The 24390-nt window shown below is 37.5% G+C and overlaps 1 protein-coding gene across 3 annotated transcripts in view; it reads left to right on the top strand.

Annotated features, from left to right (window-relative positions):
* Positions 1–24390, top strand: part of EIF4E (eukaryotic translation initiation factor 4E) — a 49608-nt gene that overhangs the window by 21832 nt on the left and 3386 nt on the right. For 2 of the 3 annotated variants that reach the window (XM_025384998.1, XM_025385000.1), the window contains exons 2-6: positions 7430–7536; positions 17588–17683; positions 20962–21025; positions 21717–21830; positions 23856–23995. In XM_025384998.1, coding sequence (XP_025240783.1) covers positions 7430–7536; positions 17588–17683; positions 20962–21025; positions 21717–21830; positions 23856–23995 — 521 coding nt within the window. Of the gene's footprint in view, positions 1–2106; positions 2194–7429; positions 7537–17587; positions 17684–20961; positions 21026–21716; positions 21831–23855; positions 23996–24390 lie in introns of those variants that run through there. The other variant, XM_025384999.1, reaches the window with a different exon arrangement.

Below are 24390 nucleotides of genomic sequence, written 5' to 3'. Positions count from 1 at the left end.
AGTCCTGGCCACCTTTGGGAGTGAATGAGAGTTCTGTTAACAATTATACTGAAACAACAAACAGGTAGAACTAGGACATGTGGTGTTCTTAGCCGTAAACCCTGGTAGTCCCGGATTTAAATGACATGTTTACTTTTCCAGGACTTCAGATTTGTCTGAAGAGTGGAGGGAATAATGGTTGTTTCACAGGATCATGAATATTGACTAGATTGAGATGATTTATAGTATGTTGAGGTAGTATGTATGCAAATAATGTAGCACATGGCCTGGTAGTCGCTGCTTAGTAAATGTTACCTATCAAGTAAAAACTCATAGTTTGGATGAGGTGTGAGCTTTTCAAAATCATAAAGCACCACCCTTTTCTGTTCTTACTGTGTCTATCTATCCTTCTGCTCATTATTTCATACCTTTATTTAATATAGTGCCTTCAGTTTACTAGAATGTTGTATTAGTACCTTGTAGAAATAATTGCAGCTGTCTTTGAAATATGTAGCATTTACATTTCTAGTATGGACACAGCTGGTCTTTCCAGTTTAGCTACAGAAAGTGAAGGAAGGGGGAATATAAGGAAGCGCTACTGAATATGGGTCACCAGTCATGTTGTTACCCATTATTTGATGCTATAGCATTGACTGAACACATTTATTTTGTGTCATCAGGAAGGGGGAGAGTGTTGGTATCAGAATTATTTAGGTGTGGTAATAGTCATCTGGGTAGTTATTTCTAAGTTAATCACGAGTTCTTTCTCTTTCCATATCCCCACTTACTGTGTATATGATTGGGGGTGTGGGGAAGGTCTGGTGTAAGGATTTGAGGATAGATAGAAATTATTGAGCCAGGACAAAAATTTAGAGAGCATACCCTAGGTAGTTTAGGTTTCTACTCCCTGTTCAGTATATTACTGGGATATGAATGTTAGTGATTTATCTTCTATTGTTCTTGAAATTTCCTCATCTTAAAATTTAAAGGACTAGCCGAACTTCTTCCAGAGTTTGAAGTCTAGTTCAGCATGCCACATTTACTCAGCTCTTACCTTTCTGAACTCTTATGTTAATGTCATCTCAAGTACTGATTGCTAATGGTAACTGACAGTTATTGATCACTTAAGTGCCAGACTCTTGGATTGTTGATTAAAACCTACACAGCACTTTTTACAAGGGAAGAAACTGATCCTTACAGGGGTTTTAAGGGCTTGCCCTAGATCACTTAAACAATCCCTGTTGTTCTCTGAAAATTTTCTCCTATCATACTCATCTTAAGACTTAAAGGACTCATCAGGTTGGGGTTAGAGGTGGATCCAGACTGTGTTGTTGAGATACCCATTTTGCAATATGGCTCCTAGTGCACCAGGGATTGGTAAACCTGGGATTTCTTTTTCTGTTATCAGAGGAAAACTGTGGTAGTGAAGTCAGAGCCTGGTATACAGATACCTGGTATATATATAGATGGTATGTGAATAAATGTGCCTGATACATAATTTCTTTCTTCCTCTAGCCCCTTTTTTTGTGCTTTATTTTGATGCTTGATTTCAATGTCCTTTATGCTATTCCTTGGTAATAAATAGTTCAGCTCAATGCTACATTTTAGCCATTCATGAGGCCAAAGATATGATGCCTTCAGTACAGAAAAGGGGAAATATGGTTTCTGGGAGTACCTTTAAAAGTAGGAAAAGTAGGTTTCTTCACTTGAATGTTACTTTAAAATGACTTTATATTGCATTAATCGTTATTGTTCTGGGAGGAATACCTATATCTACATATATCAGAAAAAATTTAGGAAGGAGGAAAGTGATAAATATAATTTAAAAAATTTTTTTTCTTTCTAAAACAAATCATATAAAACAATTCAGCATAGTGTCTGGCCATACAGTTTGCTCTGAATAAAAATTTGCAGAATGGCAAACCAGGTAACCGCTTAAAATTTTTAGCTACTTTATAAAAAACAATCCTTATTTTGCATTTCCCATGTACCAGACAGTTTAAATGCTTTTGTGTTTTAATTCATTTAATCCCCATGGTGATCCTAGGAGATAAATGTCACAATGCCCATTTTAAGATGAGGAAATTGAGGCCACAAAAGTTACTTGCTCTGAATTTACAGCTGTGAATGGCAGAGCTGGGATTCCAACATGGGGAACGTGGCTCTAGAGGGTGTGATCTGAAGCAGTGCATCTCATATTCTGACGACAAACTGGTTTGTGTTTGTTTTTAAATTTTCATTTAATTTAATTTTTTAGAGACAGAGTCTTACTCTGTCAGCCAGGCTGGAGTGCAGTGGTGCTGTCTTAGCTCACTGTAGTCTTTGAACTCCTGGGCTCAAGTGGTGCTCCTCTTTTGGCCTCCTGGGCTCAAGAGATCCTCCTGCTTTGGCCTCCCGAGGTGTTGGGATTACAGGGGTGAGCCACCATGCCTGGCCTTTTCTTTTTTTAAAATTTCTAATATAATACTTTTGTAAAATTATAAAGATGAAGACATGCATACAAAATGTAAGCCTGAATGTGATTAGTTTCCGCAGATAAAAAATTGTCAAATTGCTACAAATTTCCGAAGTGTTTACTTTGCATTTCTATACTTAACCTCACTGTCAACCATAACCAGTTTGTGGACCAGTAGTAGTAGTCTGTGGACTATACCTTGAGTTATTGGTTCAAACCATTAACCAGTGCCTAGGGGGACTACTGATTATTACATACTTCAAATAAGGTGTTGGGTGATTTGTCTTAACCCGGAAAAAAAATTTTTGGAAGTTCCTGTGAGTAAATATTTGTTGAATGAAGGTAATGGAGTACACAAATGGGGTGTTCTGAGGGGGAAGGCTCATCATTATTTCTAGAAGAAATGGTTTATATGTGTATTTGGGTTGAGAATTGCTGAGAAATCTTGAATGTTCCAAACCGTGGAAAAGCGCATCATGGTTTTGAAATTTAAGCAATGTAGACTTGAACATGATGAGGAGAATCTAAAGTTTAGTCAGATTTATTGAAAACATCACAGAATGATGCTAGATCTGGGAAATATTTACCTCTATAATATTAGGATTGTCCCATAAGATTAATATTATACCTGTGCTAGTTTTTGCAGAATGTAGTAAAAAGCTACCTGACATTCTTTGCAGCCAATTGTTAGACTTTTCTTGCCCTTGCTTGCTTTTTTTCTTCACTTTCAACTTTCTCTTGTTGCTATGACAGTTTATTCAGCCCTGGGTTTGCTAAATTACAATACTGAACATTTTTATTTGAAGCTGATAAACTGAGCAAATCTTAAACCAGGTTTAATACTTTGCTCTCAAATTGGTTATCTTTTTCTGTTCCCTTACTTGCCATAAATCTCTTTGACCTTCTAGTTAATGGCTTTCATTGCCCCCAAGATGAAAGCTACACTTTTAGCCTGACCTCTGAGGCCTTTAACAATCTCACTCCAACCTACCATTCTAGCTCTGGTTTCACGAACCCTCTCTTTCAGCCACATTGGTTACTACCTGGATGAACACAGCACCATCCCATGGCCTCGCTCTTACTCCCTATTCTACCCACCTAAAATGTGTTACACAATGCTTTTTCAAGGGAAGATTGCCTATTTTAGGTTAAAAATGTGTTTGATTACTTTGAGATTAGCCATAATCTGCTAAATTAGCCTTTACTTTTTTTGTCCAGATAGTTTATAAACCTAGAAATGTTAGTCATTTAATTTTTTTCCTTTTAATTCCTCAGTAGAACCTGAGATTGGTCATTTAGAATGTAATTTCCAGTGAAATTTGCTCATTGAGAAAACACCAGCCTAAGAGAGTAGTGAGAGGAATATGGTAGGATTTTGCAGTAGAGTTTTGTTTTTAAACTGAATGCAAACTTAAAACTATTTAGTGTCTATAGGAAGCAACCTTAAAAATAAGGTTATATATCTTAAAATAGAACTTGTTTCTTGAACTATTTTTAGTTCCCATATAGATCATACGAAAAGAAGACTGTCTATGCCCAATAAAAATTTTTATGGTATTTCACATCATTTGTTTGAAAATCTAATATGTTTATATAATTAAAAGTGAAGACTAAAGATTTTAAATTAGTATACTTACTGATTCATACATACACACACATTTCAAAATGTGTAGCTCCTTTTTTAAGTTGTTGGAAAAGTACAAAATTATGTGTCCTTTTTTGTTTTGTTTTGTTTTGTTCTTGTTACCCAGGCAGGAGTGCAGTGGCACGATCTCTGATCACTGCAATTTCTGCCTCCTGGGTTCAAGCAATTCTCTTGCTTCAGCCTCCCGAGTAGCTGGAATTACAGGCACACGCCACTGCGCCCAGCTAATTTTTGCATTTTTAGTAGAGATGGGGGTTTCACCATGTTGGCCAGGCTGGTCTTGAACTCCTGACCTTAGGTGATCCACCTGCCTCGGCCTCCCAAAGTGCTGGGTTTACAGCACTGAGCCACCGTGCCTGGCCAATTACGTGTTCTTAATATGAAGACTAGTATCAGTTACTTACAGTGCGACTTTTATTTTAATTCAAAATAACACTCAAAATAACACTTAAAATTCTAGAAACTGGATATGTTTTTCCTGAGTGATAACTTGCTTTTAATTCCTGTATGTCCAAAGATTTGATGCCATCTTAGTCTTTCATCATTTTCCCAATAATGAAAAGAATGGAATAACATAAAAGAAGGGAAAGTACTACGTTATTTTGGACACCTTAAACTTGTAATTAGTCATATTGTAACTCACTGTTTATGTGCTGCTGAGGTGAAAGGTTTAAATAAGTGTTGTGAATGGTTTATAGTGAGGATTTTGAGCTTGTGAATAAATATAAGAGAATTTACAGTGCTATTTAACTTTGAGAGGAAGAATATCTTTTACTGGCATATTCAACATTGAAAACCCCTGTATGCCTAACCTTGTGGTAGGACCATCATTATGTGAAACCCCAAAACATATTATAATCATTGCTCCTTTAAACTGTTAATGGTCGTTTATATAGGATATTTACCTTTTCAAGTGCTTGTCATTCTTTTTGCATCTCCATCTGGGATCTTTTTTCTGCAGGCTGAAGACTTTTCTTTGGTATTCCTTTTTGGATCTGAGAGAGAGAGGATTGTTTCTTTTTCTTTCTTCCCCTTTCTTCACTGGGTCTCACTGTATTGCTGAAGCTGTTTTCAAACTCCTGGACTCAAGCAGTCCTCTCGCCTTGGCCTCTCAAAGTGCTGGAGTCACAGACATAAGTCCCTGTATCCATTCTACTTATGTTTCACAAATACTGTGCGGTCTCTAGTTTTGGCTCAGCTGTTCTTGTTCTCTGTTAGGCCAACCAGAGTTACACTCCGAAAGTGCCAGTTTAGCCAAAAACCTGTGAGGGATTTTTACATATATTGAGGAGCCCACTTCTCATCTACAGCAGTTTTTCTCTGGTACCCTGTCCCCTAAAGCCTACCTGCCTGCCAGTCTCTCATTGTTTTCATTGAGACTCCCACTGTCTGCCTGGAAACCCATCATTAATTTTAAGCTAGTGGGATAGGAAATGGCATTCAGTAATTATCATCTGTTTGAACACTTAAATTTACTGGTAAGTGAATGTTGATAAAAATGTTTGGTTTTAAGGCATTAATTACTGTATGTCAATTTTCAGGCCTTAACCATTCTATGTAAACATTTAAATTTATTCAGTTAAGTAATGAAGTCAGTAAGTTCCTATTGGGTTAAGTACTGTGATTATTGAGTGAGATCAAGACAGGGTCTCTGTTCTGGGTGACTTTATAGGCTAATAGAAATTCTTATACATGTCATATGTTGATAAGAAAAAACATATCCGTTAGGAGGCCGAGGTGGGAGGATCGCTTGAGCTCAGGAGTTTGAGACCAGCCTGGCCAACATGGTAAGACTTTGTCTATACTAAAAATAAAAAAGAATTAGCCAGGTATCGTGGTGCCTATCTGTAGTCCCAGTTACCCTTGAGACTGAGGCAAGAAGATTGCTTGAGCCAGGGAAATTGAGGCTGCAGTGAGCTATGATTACCCACTGCACTCCAGTCTGGATAACAGAGTGAGACCCCATCTCTAAGAAACATAAAATACAGGAAAACCCATATTCTTTCAAATAAATATTTACCACCTTTCTGCTCTCTGAGGTCTTTTAGATAATAAATATTCGAGTTACATATCTTACTATGTTAACATAGATCTCTTGTTTGCTGCTTCAGTTTGATTTCTAAACACTTGTTGCATTGCCCTTTTTTTGGTATCAGTCTTTGTCCTAGTGCCTTTCTTTGGCTTTTTTCTTTTGTTGACAATTTATGATAGTATGAAGAGCTACATGGAAGAATGTGGTGAACACCTATTTTAAATTACTGTCCCCCGGCTTGTTTTCTTTCTGATATTTTTAGATGACAATGTTAATTATGCCTAGCCTAAGAGAATATTTAAGTTCAAGCCAATGTCCATCTTGTTAGGGCCCACTGAAAATATTAAGCTGCCAAACTTTTAGGTTACCATAGGGTAAACAGTATGCCATGAAGGTAAGACCTGCATATCATTGACTTGATCGCTTTACAAAGCTTTTTTGTCATCATAATATAGTTTTGTTTTGTTTGTTTGTTTTTGAGACTGGGTCTTGCCATGTTGCCCAGGCTGGTCTCAAACTCCTGGTCTCAAGCAATCCTCCTGTTAATCTCCCGAGTAGCTGGGATTATAGGGACGCACCACTGTGCCCAGTGATATAGTTGTTGTACTCTTGAAACTTTAGTTTTAATCCTCTATCCTTCCTGATACCCCCTTCAATACCATATGCAGTATCTCAATATGATGGTATGTTAAGAAAAATAGCAGATTTTCCCAACTTTGTTGCATAGTCTGTGACTGTCTTCCTGCTATTTAAAAAAAAAAAGTGCAAGTGGAAGGGTAACTATAAATATCATTACATTTTCAGATTTGAGAAATCCTTTTCTTTTTGTTCTTAATGAAGAGATATGAGAATAGAGAATGGTTCTTTAGAGGTTGGTCTGGGTGGTCTGTTTTATGAAGCAATCTGCTTTAATTCCTTCTTAAAAAATATCAGTGCCGGGCGTGGTGGCTCATGCCTGTAATCCCAGCACTTTGGGAGGCCAGGGTGGGCGGATCACGAGGTCAGGAGTTCAAGACCAGCCTGACGAACATGGTGAAACCCCGTCTCTACTAAAAATAGAAAAATTAGCCAGGCATGGTGGCACACAGCTGTAATCCCAGTTACTCAGGAGGCTGAGGCAGGAGAACTGCTTGAACCTGGGAGGAGGAGGTTGCAGTGAGCCAAGATCGCACGATTGCACTCCAGCCTGGGCAACAGAGAGACTCTTGTCTCAAAAAAAAAAAAAAAAAAATTATCAGCATGTCAGTTCAGTTTTAGTTAGAATATTGCTGTCATAGATGTCTTAAGAAATTTAATGTTTTATATTATTTTCCACTAGGAAACCACCCCTACTGCTAATCCCCCGACTACGGAAGAGGAGAAAACGGAATCTAATCAGGAGGTTGCTAACCCAGAACACTATATTAAACATCCTCTACAGAACAGGTAAGCTTTCTGACACTTAGGTTTTCTGAGTTAGGCCACAAGGTAAATGGTGAATAGGGCAAGTTTGAAGGCAAAGTTAGATTATGAGACTAGTTTTAGATATGCTAAGGTTGAGGGTTCTGTTTTCATTTGGATGATCCATGACCAGCAGACAGTTTCATATGTGAGTCTTGAGTTCAAAAGGAACTATGTGAGAGATTAGTTTGAAAAGTATTGGTCATAATGGAAGCCACATTAGTAAATAAGTTGCCTTAAGGAGAAGTGCACTTGACTCATGACAAAGACCTGGGATACTAGCATCACATGGGGGCTTTTGTTGAAGAAGAATACCTATGAAGGATACAAAGACATACAAAGACAGTGGTGGTTGCCCAGCATGGTGGTTCTCGCCTATAAACCCAGCACTTTAGGAGGTGGAGGCGGGCGGATCACCTGAGGTCAGGAGTTTGAGACCAACCTGGCCAACATGGTGAAACCCCGTCTCTACTAAAAATACAAAAATTAGCTGGGCGTGGTGGCAGGCGCCTGTAATCCCAGCTGCTTGGGAGGCTGAGGTGAGATAATTGCTTGAACCCAGGAGGTGCAGGTTGCAGTGAACCAAGATCGCGCTCCATCTCACACACACACAAAAAAGACAGTGGTGATCATGGAAACCAAGAAGGTGGTTTGTTCTAAGATAGCGTGTAAGTTCATAGCACATGCTAAAAAGGTCAAATGAAGCAAGGTGTCAAAATATCCATTGATTTGAACACTTTTGTAAAAGTCCCTACTGACTTAGGAAAAAGTGTTTTAGTGTAGTTCCATAAAACATGGAAAAAAAGATTAGGGCAGTTTGAAGAGTGAATAGGAGATATACAGATGTATAGAGGAAGAACAGGTGACTTGAAGCTGGACTGAGAATGAGAAAGGAGAGCCAGGGAATGTGGAGTTTGAAGATTGGTTGGTTTGTAACTGAGAGACGGGAGGAAAAGGGTACAGATTAAAATTAGTTAAGTTTTCATAGTTAACAGTGTAGCAGACAATTGAGTATTAGTTCATTATATGGCTTTTCCCAACTCTTCCCACTCCTTTCCAGTAGATTTGTTTTTATTTATTTTCTGGGGTATGTGAGAATTAACCGGAGTTCACTGAATGCTGATGGTGGGAAGAAAATGGCAGTTTAGAAACATTGTAACAATGTAGAGGAAAGTAAATTGGAATTAACTTCTAAGGTTCTTTCAATTCATTTCCTTATCTTTTTTTCTTTTTATTTACTTTTTTTAGGGCAGACCATTCACTCTCTACTTAAAAGAGTCCACAAATCTATTTATAATTTAGTTTCATTTATTAAAATTTTTTTTATGATCTTAATTTTTAAAAAATGTTTCCTTTATTCGTCATGGAAGACCTAGTGAAATAAATAGTTCAAATATGCTGTATGCAGTTTTCTCATAGGAGACCCTTTGGTTCAGTATTTCCTCTAATGAGGAACAAATCAGTTTTTTAGACAATGGAGATTGTCAGCTAGTGGGATATCAGAGGTCAAACAGTCTATAAAGGATAAAATCCTTCCTCAGGAAAGCAATGTACCACATGTATTAGGTTGAACAATTCATTAGTGGCAGTTTTATATAGTTTAACCTAATAGTAGCACCAAAAGCCACATTTTTTTTTCTCACTTTTTTCAGTGATATAAAACAAACTCTGTATATCTTCTAGCTGTCTGTGAACCCAGTTCTTGGTGTCGCTCTTATTGTGGGGAGAAGTAAAACAAGGCGTATATCCCGCACAGCTTGAATGGAGTCTAAGAAGGGATTCTTAAGTGTCCTCATCAGTTTGGAAAACAAACAAAAAAAAGTTTAAAGCTTAAAATGAAATCCCTGGGGACTTCAGTTTCTCTATAAATTCTACTTTTTGTGTAAAATAGCAAGTATCATTTGGAAAAGTACTATGTTTTATGGCTCCAATGTTGGCAGTTTTCTTATTATTCACTTCTTGCGTTTTACTTTTCTTTACTCCCCAGAGTAGTCAATGTTAAATTTGGTTTGTATTCCAGAAGTATTAAATGCACATATGTATACTTTTTAATACAAATGTCTATACGGTTGACTTTTCTGTTTGTATGTGCAGATTATACCTCATAGTTTTAAACTGCCGTCTTTTATTATATTCATATACAGCCATGTATTTTATTAGGCTTACATTAATGGCTGTATAGATTTTTCTTTTTACACACAGTACTGTAATTTACATACTTATATACTTGTGCACTTGTGTGAATATATTTATAGGGTAAAATTTTAGATCTAGAACAAAGATTACCCTTTAACAACTTTTGCACAGATACTGTTGCATTATTCTGCTTTATTGACTTAGACTTAATAGTTTGAGAGTTCCTGGTTTCTACGTCCTTGCCAACTTGTGTGATTAGTCTTTTAAGTTGTTGCCAATCAGGTCGGTCCCAGTCTGATTTGGGAAAACAATTTCAGTATTTTCAATTTTGCATTTTAAAATTGAAGTTTCAAAATATTTTCATATTGATGATTTGTGGTTTTTATCTAAGGACAGATTATTCAGTTCTTCTATTTTTTTTTTTTATTTGGATTATCTCTTTTTCCCCTACTTTCAAGCTAACAAGTTATGGAATATCTTTTCCAAGTTTATTTCCAAGCATTTTGTATTACCGTACTAACTCACCCAAGGCAGGGAAGTTGGAGGAGTATTAAGTCGGAAACAGTTTGTCCAAATCATTTGTCTTCTAACATTGACTGTGGAATTACAGGGTTTTTTTTTTTTAGAGGTCTTTAGTTTTCATGTAGGCAAATACTGCTTTTCCTCAGTGACTTCTGGGTTTCATATCAATTTTAGGAAAACTACCACACAATTAAGCTTTTTTTTTTTTTTTAACTTTTTAATAGTTGCATAGTAGTCACTTGCATGGATGTACGATATTTTATTTAAATCAGCAGTACTCAAATATTTGGTCTCACAATCCCTTTACACTCTTAAATTATTGAGGACTCTACAGAGCTTTATGTGAGTTTTTATCTATTGTTATTTACTACATTTTTACAGTAAATAATGCTAAGGTGTTTTTTCACATTTAAAAATGAATATATAATTTCACCTGAAAAACTTGAGAAATGTAAAATTATTCGTTTAGAAAATTTATCCCATGTTAACATAAATGACATTTTATAATGAAAATAATTATTTGAACTAAAAAATATATAATAGAAAGAATGGCATTTTTGCCATCTTTTTTTTGTTTTGGTTTGGTTTTGGTTTTGGTTTTTTGAGACGGAGTCTCGCCCTGTTGCCCAGGCTGGAGTGCAGTGACACCATTGCGGCTCACTGCCACCTCCACCTCCCGGGTTCAAGTGATTCTTCTGCCTCAACCTCCCGAGTAGCCAGAACCACAGGCGCGTGCTACCACGCCCGGCTAATTTTTATAGTTTTTAGTAGAGATGGGGTTTCACCATGTTGGCCAGGCTGATCTTGAACTCCTGACCTTGTGATCCACCTGCCTCGGCCTCCCAAAGTGCCGGGATTACAGGCATGAGCCACCGCGCCCAGCCACATTTTTGCCATCTTAGAAGTCAACTGGATTTTCATAGCTGTTTCTGCCTTCAGTCTGTGGAGTTAAGGTGTTTCATTGGAAGTATAAGAAGACAGTACAGCCTCACACAGGTATTTGGTTGGAAAAGGGAGAATAGTTTTTAAAAGCCTTTAAAAATAATTGTTGATATTATCCTTTGATACACTACTAGGTGTCTTCCCCCCCCTCCCCTTTTTTCCTAGGACACATGCTCAAGAGATACTGGGTTTCTTAGAGATTAGTTGAAACGTGGAATCTGAAACCATATCCAAGAATTTGTTTCTACTTTGTTACATTAAAATCCATTGGTCTGTCTCACATCTGGAATGGATCTCTTACCTGTGTAAGATTTTTAACATCATACATTGCTTATTTGGAGAATAATTTTTCAGTGAGTTACGCAGATCTTCCAAATGTTGACACATTTTCTTATATAGTGTCAAACAATAATAATTCATTAACATTACCTCTAAACTCATTAAGCATCTTTGGCACCTGCCACCATGCCCATCTAATTTTTGTATTTTTAGTAGAGACAGGTTTCACCCTGGTGGCGAGGCTGGTCTTGAACTCCTGACCTCAGGTGATCCGCCCACCTCAGCCTTCCAAAGTGCTAGGATTGTAGGTGTTGAGCCACCGTGCCCAGCCCAAAGGCATTCTTATATGAAACTCACATTATTAGTACTGTGAGAGTTGGTAGTAATAAATGTACAGTGACTACTCGTATAGTTTTGTGTCACTGTCTTGGTTCTTGCTAAAGCACCAGCAGATTTAACTACTGTTGCTTTTGCACCATTAGTGCAAATGTGAATACTGAAAAGCAAAGTGACTTCTTAGCATTATTATGAAAATGGATCTTAGGGCCTCCTGCCTGTCTGCAAACCACATTTTGAGAACTGCTGATTTAAATAATTCGTTGTTGATAAGCACTTAGGATGTTTTCACATTTTCCAAAACTAAAAATGTCATTTGTTTGTTTTTGGAGACAGGGTCTCACTCTGTCACCCAGGCTGGGGTGGTGTAATCTCGGCTCACTGCTGCCTTGACCTTCTGTGCTCAAGCCATCTTTCCACCCCAGGAATGCATCACCACCCATTTTAGTATATTTTGTAGAGTTGGAGTTTTGCTATTTCCCAGGCTGGCCTTGAACTCCTAGACTCAAACAGTTCATCCACCTTGGCCTCACAGAATGCTGGGATTACAGGCATGAGCCAACATGCCTGGACTTTTTTTTTTTTTTTTTTCTTTGAAGAGACATGGTCCCATTCTGTTGCCCAGACTGGGGAGCAGTGGCATGATAATAGCTCACTGTAGCCTCAAATTTCTGGGCTCAAATGACCTTCCTGCATCAGCCTTCTAAGTAGCTAGGTCCATAAGTGTGCACCACCATGCCTGGCTAAGATTTTTTTTTTTTTTTTCTTTTTTGGAGAGATGCGGGGTCTTGCTATGTTGCTCAGGCTGTTCTCAAACTCCTCACCTCAAGCAGTCCTCTCCCCTTCCCCTTCCTTGACAGGGTCTTGCTGTGTCACTCACGTTGAAGTCCAGTGGCATGATCATAGCTCACTGCAACCTCAAACTCTTGGGCTCAAGCAATCCTCCCGCCTTGGCCTCCTGGGTAGCTGGGACTATAGACACTTGCCATCATGCCTAGTTAATTTTTGTTTTTTTGAGACGGAGCCTTTCTCTGTCACCAGGCTGGAGTGCAGTGGTATGATCTCGGCTCACTGCAACCTCCGTCTCCCAGATTCAAGCGATTCTCCTGCCTCAGCCTCCTGGGTAGCTGGGACTACAGGTGCGTGCCACCACGCCCAGCTAATTTTTATATTTGTAGTAGAGATGGGGTTTCACCATGTTGGCCAAGATGGTCTCCATCTCTTGACCTCATGATCCACCCACCTTGGCCTCCCAAAGTGCTGGGATTACAGGCGTGAGCTGCCGCACCTGGCCCATGCCTGGCTAATTTTTTAAATGTCTAGTAGAGGCAATCTCTCACTATGTTGCCCAGGCTGGTCTTGAGCTCCTGGGCTCAAGTGTTCTTCCTGCCTCAGCCTTTTAGAGTGCTGTTATTGCAGGTGTGAGCCACCTCGCCTGGCCTCGTAGATCTTTATGTGTTTAAATGGCTGGGTGCAGAGTTTTTTTGTTTTGGAATTTATTTTTAAAAATCCAGAGTGTAGTACTTGACCTCGTTGGTTTTCTTGCATTTTCTTTTTCTTTTTTATTGATAATGGGGTGGCAGTTGCTGACAAATTATCAAGTACATGTTGAAATGCATCTCATTTTTCTGTCTAGGTGAGGTTACTGAGTATTAATTATGGGATTATGAAATATATATTCAATTTGGAAGGCTCTTCAGACAACATTTGTGTTGATGAGAAAATGAAATTTCCCTTTGACTTTCCTTTGGTATTGTAATCAGAATATTCAGTTTAATTCTTCTAAAGGAGAATGATCTTGGCAATCATCTTGGGATAAAGTGTAACTTTAATGTTCCACGAGTTTATCTTCAAGGCATTAGAGAAAATATTATACAGGCATACCTCATTTTACTGTGCGTCACAAATCATGCCTTTTCTATAAATTGAGGGTTTGTGGAAATCCTGTGTCAGGCAGTTCTGTTAATGTCATGTTTCCAATGGCATGTGCTCACTTGGTGTCTCTGTCACATTTTGATAATTCTCACGGTATTTCAGACTTTATTGTATCTGTTATGATCTGTGATCGGTGATCTTTGATGTTGCTATTGTAACTGTTTTGGGGTGCCATGAATATTGGCCATATAAGACGGCCAACTTAATTGATAAATGTTGTATGTGTTCTGAATGCTCCACTGACTGGCCATTCCCATCTCCTTGTCCTTGGGTCTACCTATTCCCTGAGACACAACAATATTGAAATTAAGCCAATTAATAGCCCTACAATGGCCCCTACATGTTACAGTGAAAGGAAGAGTTGCATGTCTCTCACTTTAAATCAAAAGCTAGAAATGATTACGCTTACGAGGAAGACATGTCAAAAGCCAACACAAGCCAAAAGCTAGGCCTCATGCACCAAATAAGTTAGCCAGGTTGTAAAAGCAAAGGAAAAATTCTTGAAGGAAATCAAAAGTTCTGCTCCAGCAAACATGTGAATGATAAGAAAACAAAACAGCCTCATTGCTGATGCGGAGAAAGTTCAAGTGGTTTGGGTAGTAAATAAAACCAGCTACAACATTCCCTTAATCCATAGCAAGGCCCTAACTCTGTTCAACGTTATGAAGGCTGAGAGAGGTGGGGATGCTGCAGAATAAAAGTTGAAAGCTAACAGAGGTCAGTTATAAGATTTAAGGAAAGAAGTCACCCCCATAAAAGTACAAGGTGAAGCAGCGAGGGCTGATGTAGAGATTGCAGCAAATTATCCAGATCTAGCTAAGGTAATTGATGAAGGAAGTTTACACTAAAAACAGATTTTCAGTGTAAACAAAACAACCTTCTACTGGAAGAAGATGCCATCTAGGACTTTGCTAGCTAGAGAGAAGTCAGTGCCTAGCTTCAAACTACAAAGGACAGGCTGATTCTTGTTAGGGGATCTTGCAGCTGATGACTTTTAAGTTGAAGCCAGTGCTCATTTGCTATTCCCAAAATCCTAAGAATCCTTAAGAATGATGCTAAATCCATTCTGCCCATGCTCTGGAAATGGAGCAGCAAAGCCTGGATGACAGTGCATCGATTTATAGCATGGTTTACTGAATACTTTAAGCCTACTGTTGAAACCTACTGCCCAGAAAAAAGTTTCCTTTCAAAATATCACTGCTCATTGATGATGCACCTAGTCACCCAAGAGCTCTGACGGAGATGAATTGTTTTCATGCCTCTTAACACAGCGTACTTTCTGCAGCCTGTGGAGCAGCAAAGAGGAATTTTGACTTTCAAGCCTTATTATTTATTAAAAAGAACTATATTTCATAAGGCTATACATGCTGTAGATAGTGATGACTTTGATGGATTTGAACAAAGTAAATTGAAAAACTTCCAAAAGGATTCAGCATTCTGAATGTCATTAAGAACATTCATGATTCATGGAAGGTCAGAACATCAGCATGAACAAGACTTATTCCAGCCTGTATTGATGACTTTGAAGGGTTCAAAGAAGTCACTGTGGATGTGGTGCAGAGAGTGAGAGATGTACAGTAAGAAATGGAGCCTGAAGATGTTACTGAATTGCTGCAGTCTCATGAGAAAACTTGAATGGATAAGGAGTTGCTTCTTATGGGTGAGCAGAAAAAAAGGTTTTTTGAGATGGAATCTATTCCTGGTGAAGATGCTGTGAACATTGTTGAAATGACAACAAAGGATTTAGAATATTACGTAAACCGAATTGATAAAGCAACTGCGGGGTTTGGGAGGATTGACTCCAATTTTGAAAGAAATTCTACTGTGTAAAATGCTTACAAACAACATTGCATGCTACAGAGAAATCTTTTGTGAAATGAAGTCAATCAGTGTGACAAACTTCATTGTTGTCTTAAGAAATTGCCACAGCCACCCCAATCTTCAGCAATCACTACTCTGATCAGTCAGCAGCAATCAACAAGGGAAGACCCTCCATCAGCAAGAAGATTACCACTCTCTGTAGGCTCAGATGATCATTAGCATTTTTAGCAATAGAATTTTTAATTAAGGTATGTACTTTTTGTTTTTTAGACATAATGCTATTTCAGACATAATGTAGACTATAGTGTAGTGTAAACATAACTTTTATATGCACTGGGAAACCAAAAAATTTGTGTGACTCTCCATAAAGATAGTTCCTTTATTGTGATACTCACTTTATTATGATGATCTAGAACTGAACTCACAATATATCCAAGGTATGCCTCTATATATAATGTTAGGTATATATAAGCTATTATGTATTATGTAGGAATAAAACTATTTTAAGAGAAGTATCTACAGATATATTAAAACTAGTATACGTTGTTTCAGTACATATCTGTGCAGCATTACTCAATCTTTATTATTTTCCCAGTTAGGTGTTTGATTAAATATAGAGTCACATTTAATAGTTTCCCCACTCCTGGCACTCTCGTTTCTTCTTGGCTAATTTGTTCCTCTGAGAAATATCAGCCATCCTGTTTCTTGCCTTCTTTTTTTTTTTTTTTTTTTGGAGACAGTTTCCCTCTGTTGCCCTGGCTGGAGTGCTGTGGCACAACCTCGACTCATGGCAACCTCTGCTTCTTGAATTCAAGTGATTCTTGTGCCTCAGCTTCATGAGTAGCTGGAATTACAGGCATATACCACAATGCCTGGCTAAATTTTTTTTGTATTTTTAGTGGAGACCAGGTTTCACCATGTTGGCTCGGCTGGTCTCGAACTTCTGACCTCACGTGATCCACCCACCTCAGCCTCCCAAAGTGTTGGGATTACCAGTTTGAGCCACCGTGCCTGGCCCCTTGCCTTCTTTTATAGTTTAAGTGTTTCTGCTGTGGTTTTTTTTTTTTTTGTAATGGAGTTTCACTCCTGGTGCCCAGGCTGGAGTGCAGTGGCGCGATCTCAGCTCACCACAGCCTCCTGCCTGAGCCTCCCAGGTAGCTGGGATTACAGGCATGTACCACCATGCCTGGCTAGTTGTATTTTTCGTCGAGACAGGGTTTCTCCATGTTGGTCAGGCTGGTCTTGAACTCCCAACCTTAGGTGATTCACCCACTTCAGCCTCCCAAAGTGCTGGGATTACAGGTGTGAGCCACCCGCGCCCAGCTCTGCCGTGTTTTTCTTAAATAATTGTGCTTGCTTATCTCTGTCATAGCACTTAGCACACTGTAGTTGTCTCTCTGCCTCATCTCTATGAATTCCATTGAGTGATGAGTTTCAGTGTGTCTTGGGTCCCTAGGTATAGCAGAGAATCTGTTATGTAGTAGACATAAAATACATATTTTTTAAATGAAAGAAATGGAGAACTCTCATTATTTGCCACTGTAATAACAAACCAGCATTTTACTTTTTTTTCCTAAATTTTTGTGGTAAACATAAAATTTACTGTGTTAACTATTTGTAAGTGTACAGTTCAATTAATGTTAAGTACTTTCTGCAACCAATTATTGTACAACTAATCTCCAGAACTCTTGTTCATCTTCCAAAACTCTGTAAACTCTGTAACCCTAAACTCCCTTCTCCTTGGTTAGTGGCAATCACCATTCTTTTTGTTTCTGTGAATTTGACCTCTTATCCCTCATAAAAGTGGAATCATATAGTATTTATCTTTTTTTTGGAGAGAGGCTGGCTTATTCACTTAATGTCCTTAGCTTCCCCTCATGTTTTATCAAGTGTTAGAATTTCCTTCATCAGGGCTTTTTAGTATTCCATGGTGTATATATGTACATTTTTCATTCATCTGTTGATGAACAGTTGGGTTGCTTCTACCTTCTGACTGTTGTGAATAATGTTGCTTTTAACATGGGGATGCAGCTACCATTTTTTGACATTGACTTTTTATTTTTAGATGGGCACTCTGGTTTTTTAAAAATGATAAAAGCAAAACTTGGCAAGCAAACCTGCGGCTGATCTCTAAGTTTGATACTGTTGAAGACTTTTGGGCGTAAGTAACCATTTGTTTTAGTATGTTGGTTTTTTTATTAGTTGTGTAGTTTATTTTTAAGTCCAATTCACAAAATGAAGTGTGAGGTAAACAGTTAATGAATGTTCGTCTATTTTTTTATCTCCTCACAAAAGTTTGAACTGGTGATTATGCTTTGTTAGTTTTACAAAGCTTCAATCTTGTCATCCCTTAGCCCTGATTATTCTGTTTCTTGTCCTGAGATATCCTTAGCTCAAGAATCCTTTATTGCCCTTAGAACTTTTGACAACTAGTTGCAACTTGTTCCTCTCTTGGTTGCCAAGGTAAATTTGCCTCATAACTGGGTATTCCAGTGCATTGTTGGGTTCTCATTTCTGCAAACTGTTTTCAGTGCAACATCTGGAATTTCCTGTACCAGAGATTTTACGATATCAAAGGTTGAAGTGTTCAGAATTCAGAGTTTGTCAAGGGAATGCCAGTATCTATCATGATACTTTATTCATTTCATTATACTTTGATCAACCTCAAGAAGAATAGTTGAAATATTTTTGAAATTTTGTTTCTGTATAAGCAGAAAGTTAAGAATTGGGATCATCAACTTTTGCATGACCTCAAAACAAAATTTAAGGCTGGGCTCAGTGACTCATGCCTGTAATACTAATACTTTGTGATACTGAGGCAGGAAGATCACTTGCGGCCAGGAGTTCAAGACCAGCCTGGTCAACATGAGTCCCTGTTTCTCTATAAAATAAATAAAATTAAAAATTGTAAAGTCTATTTCAAGAAGTTTTGATTATTGATTCTCTTAAAAACAAAGTTAATCCAGTGTGTCAAATTTACTTGGAGAATGAGTAGGGAGGTACTATGTGAGACCCTGAAAGGCAAAACTTTTTAATAAGTGCTTTAAATTACCTAGCAGTTATTTAAATATTCTAACTTGTACATCTTTTTTTAGGATCATATACATGCTGAATTAGTGATGCTACTCTTATGTTTTAATGTAACTCCCTCAAGATATTCTGCTCATACAAAGGAATAGATTGTGGTATAAAATTTATACATATATACATACATCTTCAACAGCAGAGACATTTTTGTCTGTATTTCCAGTGCTTGACTTCTAATAGGTATTTTGTATTCATTTGTGTTGCTGAAAAAAGCAAAGCATACAGTTAAAACTATAAACTTTGAGAGTATTTGAGAACATTCATTTGAGAGTAAACTTTGAGAGTATTTATTTTTTATTAAAAGCATTACACTTAATAGTAACTACATTTAAGGCCTAATAATTTATAAGTGTCTAGTTGTCTAGTTAAACTAGGGTTATTCTTTGCCCATCATCAAAACATCAAGTAGTTTTTCTTCTCTAATTGTGTTTATTCAGAACTCTTAAATAACTCTTCTGCACCAAAAAAAGCTCTTCATTCTCCTAGAGAGGAAAAGGAAGCCTTGAGCCACATTCCCCAGTCAGATTTGCATTTATCTAGTTTGTTTGGCTTTTACCAGTTTACGTAATTGTACCAATTAGAACAGTGCCTCCACACTTCAGTTATGTGTAGTCAGTGTCATTGCATAGTAGATTTTTATACCATAATTTAGAGATATGAAGGATTTTTCAATTTTCTGTAAATGTGTGGGCCACTTCCTAATTTCTGGCTTTTCTAGCAAATTTATTACAAATAACCATTGAGTCCCTCTGTATTTATCCAGACTGCATAGTCTTAGGATTCTGTTTAGGTGTGCCATTATAAATTCTCATTATGGACTGACTTGAGAGACCTTTGAGCACCACGGAAGAGAAAGGAGGCAGCAAAAAGAAAAATATTTTATTGAAGTTCGTTCCCACAATATCCATTTATTTTATGAAATTAGTAGTGCTAATTTTATAGTCACTTAGTATGCAGGCTTTTTTTGTTGCCTAGGGGAGGCTGTCATAGATGATGTAGTTGGGAGTTACCATGAGGTGTAGTGACTCACAAACCTTATGTGATCTTAGGTTGTCTCACCTAAACTATTATTTGTGTGTTATACTATGGAATTTCATTTAAAGAATGCCAACTTCTGTCTTAAATCTTTTTTTTTTTTTTTTTTTTTTTGAGATGGAGTCTAGCTCTGTCACCAGGCTGGAGTGCAATGGGGCAATCTCGGCTCACTGCAACCTCCACCTCCCGGGTTCAAGCGATTTTTCTGCCTCAGCCTCCCGGGTAGCTGGGATTACAGGCGCATGCCATCACGCCCGGTTAATTTTTGTATTTTTAGTAGAGACAGGGTTTCATCATGTTGGTCAGGCTGGTCTGGAACTCCTGACCCCGTGATCCGCCTGCCCCAGCCTCCCAAAGTGCTGGGATTACAGGTGTGAGCCACTGCACCCGGCCCTTAAATCTTTTCCTGAAATATTCCTAGACGGGGTTAATATAGCACCAGGAGAACCAGACTAAGGATAATAGAATCATCCATGGTCTGTAGACACAGCTAAGTTCATTATTTCTGCCATCTAATATTGGAGACAGGCAAAAGATTCTTAAGAGTTGCCAATTTTTTAATCAATTTTGCTGTACAAGACTACAGGAGATCAAATGGTCTAAGCCTCCTGCCTTCAGGCAAGCAACTAAGTCATTGCAAATGTTATTCTGCTATTTTGATACTTGGGAAATAGTTTAGAAATACAGACTGCAGGGTTCTATCTCATATTTAGGTGATTATAATCCCAAGAGGTAGGGCTTGGAACTATATTTATTTATTTATTTATTTATTTATTTTTCTAAAATCATTTTTAAAATGATTATTATGTTGACTAACCAGTGACAGTTTGTGGTGTTTGGGAACCATTGATCTATTTTACTCTTGGATACCCTCGAGGATAATAATCAACTGTTTCAGTCATGCAATCCTGGTGGTCAGGAAGTTCATCTTTTCTTCTGTTTTTTTTTTTATGTTTGTGAAAAAACTGTTGATTAACTTCAGAAATTACTTCATCTACTTAAAGCCACCTTATACCTCTCTTCTCAGTTTCTTATATATATACATATGTATGCACTGAGTTAACTAACATATAAAATATATTTTTGTCAGAGCAGTCACTAGAAATTTTTTGAAAATTACACCTTTCATCTAAAGTTGATTATTTAACTGCTTTTAAGATCTGTTTTGTCCATATTAGAAATTGACTCCTTAGAAACAAGTAAACATGAACTTTTATCTGTTTATTTTCATCATATGTTCTAAATGTATATATATGTAAGCACCTGAACTCTATATTACATGTTCTGTGTTTTTAATTGTTACTTTCTTTTACCTAGTCTGTACAACCATATCCAGTTGTCTAGTAATTTAATGCCTGGCTGTGACTACTCACTTTTTAAGGTATGCTTAATTGGTGATTTTATATATTTATTATAGGACTGGGCCATTTGGTATTCATTAAGAAATCTTGCCATAAACTTAGGAGTACTTGATAGTGTGAAGAACAGGCTGATAATTGAATTGGCTGTAGTATGCTTTAGTATCAATATATCTTACTCTATTTGTTTATAAAAATTGAGAGTGAGTTATTCTGTGGGCACATACTGAGATTGATTTTGATGAGAGCTTTGATTTTCCAGTCTACTCCTTTATATATTTGAGCAGACTAAGTTTATCAAGCATTCTTAACCTTAGGAGCATGGGTCCTTGGAATACTTATTATTGGGCTTTGTCAGGTGGTAGGGGGACGGGACATTCATTAACTGAAACTGCATAGTTTTTGCATGTATTTTCTAGGTATAGAAATGTACAGAGCTTCTAAAACATGTTTGCTACTCAGAAAGTTTAAGAACCTTCAAATTAAGTGAAACTCAAGATTTGATAGCTAATAAGTGACAAAGTCAGGACTCTAATTCTGCAATGTCATGCTTCTGGCTTTAAGTCTTATGCACTTTTTAAAAACTGCATCAGTGGCAGTTTTATGGGCAATAAAGTAAGAAGTTGACAGTGTTGTTGCTTACTGTTTTTAATGATTATCTCTCAAAGTCAAGGTAACAATATTGTGTAATACTGTTGTCTTCTAACCCTGTAGGATGGTATTGAGCCTATGTGGGAAGATGAGAAAAACAAACGGGGAGGACGATGGCTAATTACATTGAACAAACAGCAGAGACGAAGTGACCTTGATCGCTTTTGGCTAGAGACAGTAAGGTTTTAAAAGTATAAAGCAGTTTTAGAGGTAGTTTGGGAATACTGAAACTTAAGATATGTTATGTTTTACATTTGTTACTTAATTTAAGAGAAGGATGCCCAACACTAGAAAATCAGGGTCAGTAATTGTTTTCATTCTGTCATGTGACTCCTGTTTGTAGTACAGTGAAACATCCTACCACATTGTAAGTCAGATATTTTAAGTGATTGGCAGTGTGACTCTCACCACAATAAGCTCACTGTGGTCATTTCATTAACTTCGAAATTATAGAACCTTACATTTTATATGATTGAAGTTTTTGCAACCCTCTTACAGCATTGCTATATGTATACTAAACTTTTAAATATTTATGTTTTTAGAGTAAGGGTCTTGCTCTGTTGCCCAGGCTGGAGTGCAGATATTTATTTATATGGCTCACTTCAGCCTCACCCTCTGGGTTCAAGTGATCCTCCCACTTCAGCCTCTTAAGTAGCTGGAACTACAGGTGCATGCCACAATGGCAAGCTAATTTTCTAAATTTTTTCCTAGAGGTGGGATCTTGCTGTGTTGCCTAGGTTGGTCTCAAACTCCTGGCCTCAAGTGATCCTCCCATTCAGCCTCCCAGAGTGCTGGAATTACAGGTGTGAGTCACTGTGCCTGTCCCACTAAACTTTTTAGATCAGTGAAGCAAACAATAAAATTGTTGTGTACTACCATTCAACCTACATGTTGTGATATTAACTGGAACTTTTGGCTTTACAAGACAAATTAAATATGAGATAATAGGCATTTTCTGTCGACAGAGGTTCCAAACCCCAAGCTTATAGTAGCGGGGTTTGTAGTCTCTTTTGTATCCCTAGCACTTGAAACTGTGCCTGGTTTATAGTTAGCACTTGTTGAGTTAATCACTTTAAATATTTGAATAAGTGACTATTGTTTTTTTAGAGACAGGGTCTTGCTCTGTTGCCCAGGCTAGAGTGTAGTGGGACCATCATAGCTCACTGTAGCCTCCTGGGTTCAAGCAGTCATCCTGCCTTAGCCTCTCAAGTAGCTGTGACTACAGGTGCATGCCAGCACACACAGCTAATGAATGAATGACTTTTTAAGAAGAAAATTCTGTTTTTGAGGGCGAAGATCATCAGCAAATATCATTTTGGAATTCCACATTAAAAAGTCAGGATATTTCCATTTTTCAGTTAAAAAAAATGTTCTGGAGATGGATGGTAGTAGTGATGGTTGTACAACAATGTTGAATGTACTTAACGCCACTGAACTGTACACTTAAAAGTGGTTAAAATGGTAAATTTTATGTTATTTGTGTTTTACCACAATTAAGAAACCCGTTAGGGCTGGGCTCACACCTGAAATCTCAACACTTCAGGAGGCCAAGGCAGGCATTTCACTTAAACTCAGGAGTTCAAGACCAACTTGGGCAACGTGGCAAAACCCTGTCTCTATAAAAAATACAAAAATTTACTGGGTATGGTGACATGTCCCTGTGTGTATGCCCAGCTACTCAAGAGGCTGAGGTGGGAGGATCATTTGAGCCCAGGAGGTTGAGGCTGCAGTGAGCTGTGATGGTCCCATTGCACTCCAGCCAGGGTAACAGAGCAAGACGCTGTCTCAAAAAACAACAACAAAAAACCAAACCATTAACAAATACTCAGAAAAAATAAGAACAAGAAGAAATTAACCATGAATAGCTATTTTTGTTATTCTATTAATATTTGTTTGCTCGTAAATATAAGCAGCAGCAGAGCAAATGAATATTAATAAAATCAGCTTTTATATCTGCCACGATATTAACTGCCAAATTTCCTGAAAAAGGTGAAGACAACTGTTAATGATTTGATAGTAAATAAATGAATGAGTATTTAAGAGTCAGGATAGATCTATATATGCAAATAAAATTTACACATTTAAAAAATTAACTAGATTTAAAAATTGTCTTTAGTTATCTACACAAATATAGAAGAGAAATTTGCAGTGTAATAAGCTTGTTTATAATCTATTAAACGTAATTTGGGATTTTCTTTTAAGCTGCTGTGCCTTATTGGAGAATCTTTTGATGACTACAGTGATGATGTATGTGGCGCTGTTGTTAATGTTAGAGCTAAAGGTGATAAGATAGCAATATGGACTACTGAATGTGAAAACAGAGAAGCTGTTACACATATAGGGTAAGTTTTGCTCTTTGCATACTTATTTTACAATATTAGGATGGCTAAAACCAGAAGTTACTTTATTTGTAGCTTTAGAAATACTTTGTTTGTAGATCCTGTTTTCCTTGTATTGTTTTCGGGAACACTTATAATTTTGAACGGCTCAATTGGTGCACAACATCTTGTTCATATATATCTAATCTATATCTATATAGATTTATATAGATATCGATATAGATGTTTTGGAGGGTTTTTTCACAGCTATTTATATATTTAGAGACAGAGTCTCACTCTGTTGTCCAGGGTGTAGTACAGTGGCATGATCTAGGCTCACTGCAACCGCTGACTCCCGGGTTCAAGTGATTCTTATGTCTCAGCCTCCCAAGTAGCTGAGAATACAGGCACGTGCCACC

The sequence above is a fragment of the Theropithecus gelada genome, chromosome 5, assembly GCF_003255815.1.
Source record: "Theropithecus gelada isolate Dixy chromosome 5, Tgel_1.0, whole genome shotgun sequence".
Lineage (NCBI taxonomy): Eukaryota > Metazoa > Chordata > Mammalia > Primates > Cercopithecidae > Theropithecus > Theropithecus gelada.
The sequence above is the reverse complement of the archived record's forward strand: the minus strand, read 5'-3'. Positions and strand labels throughout refer to the sequence as shown.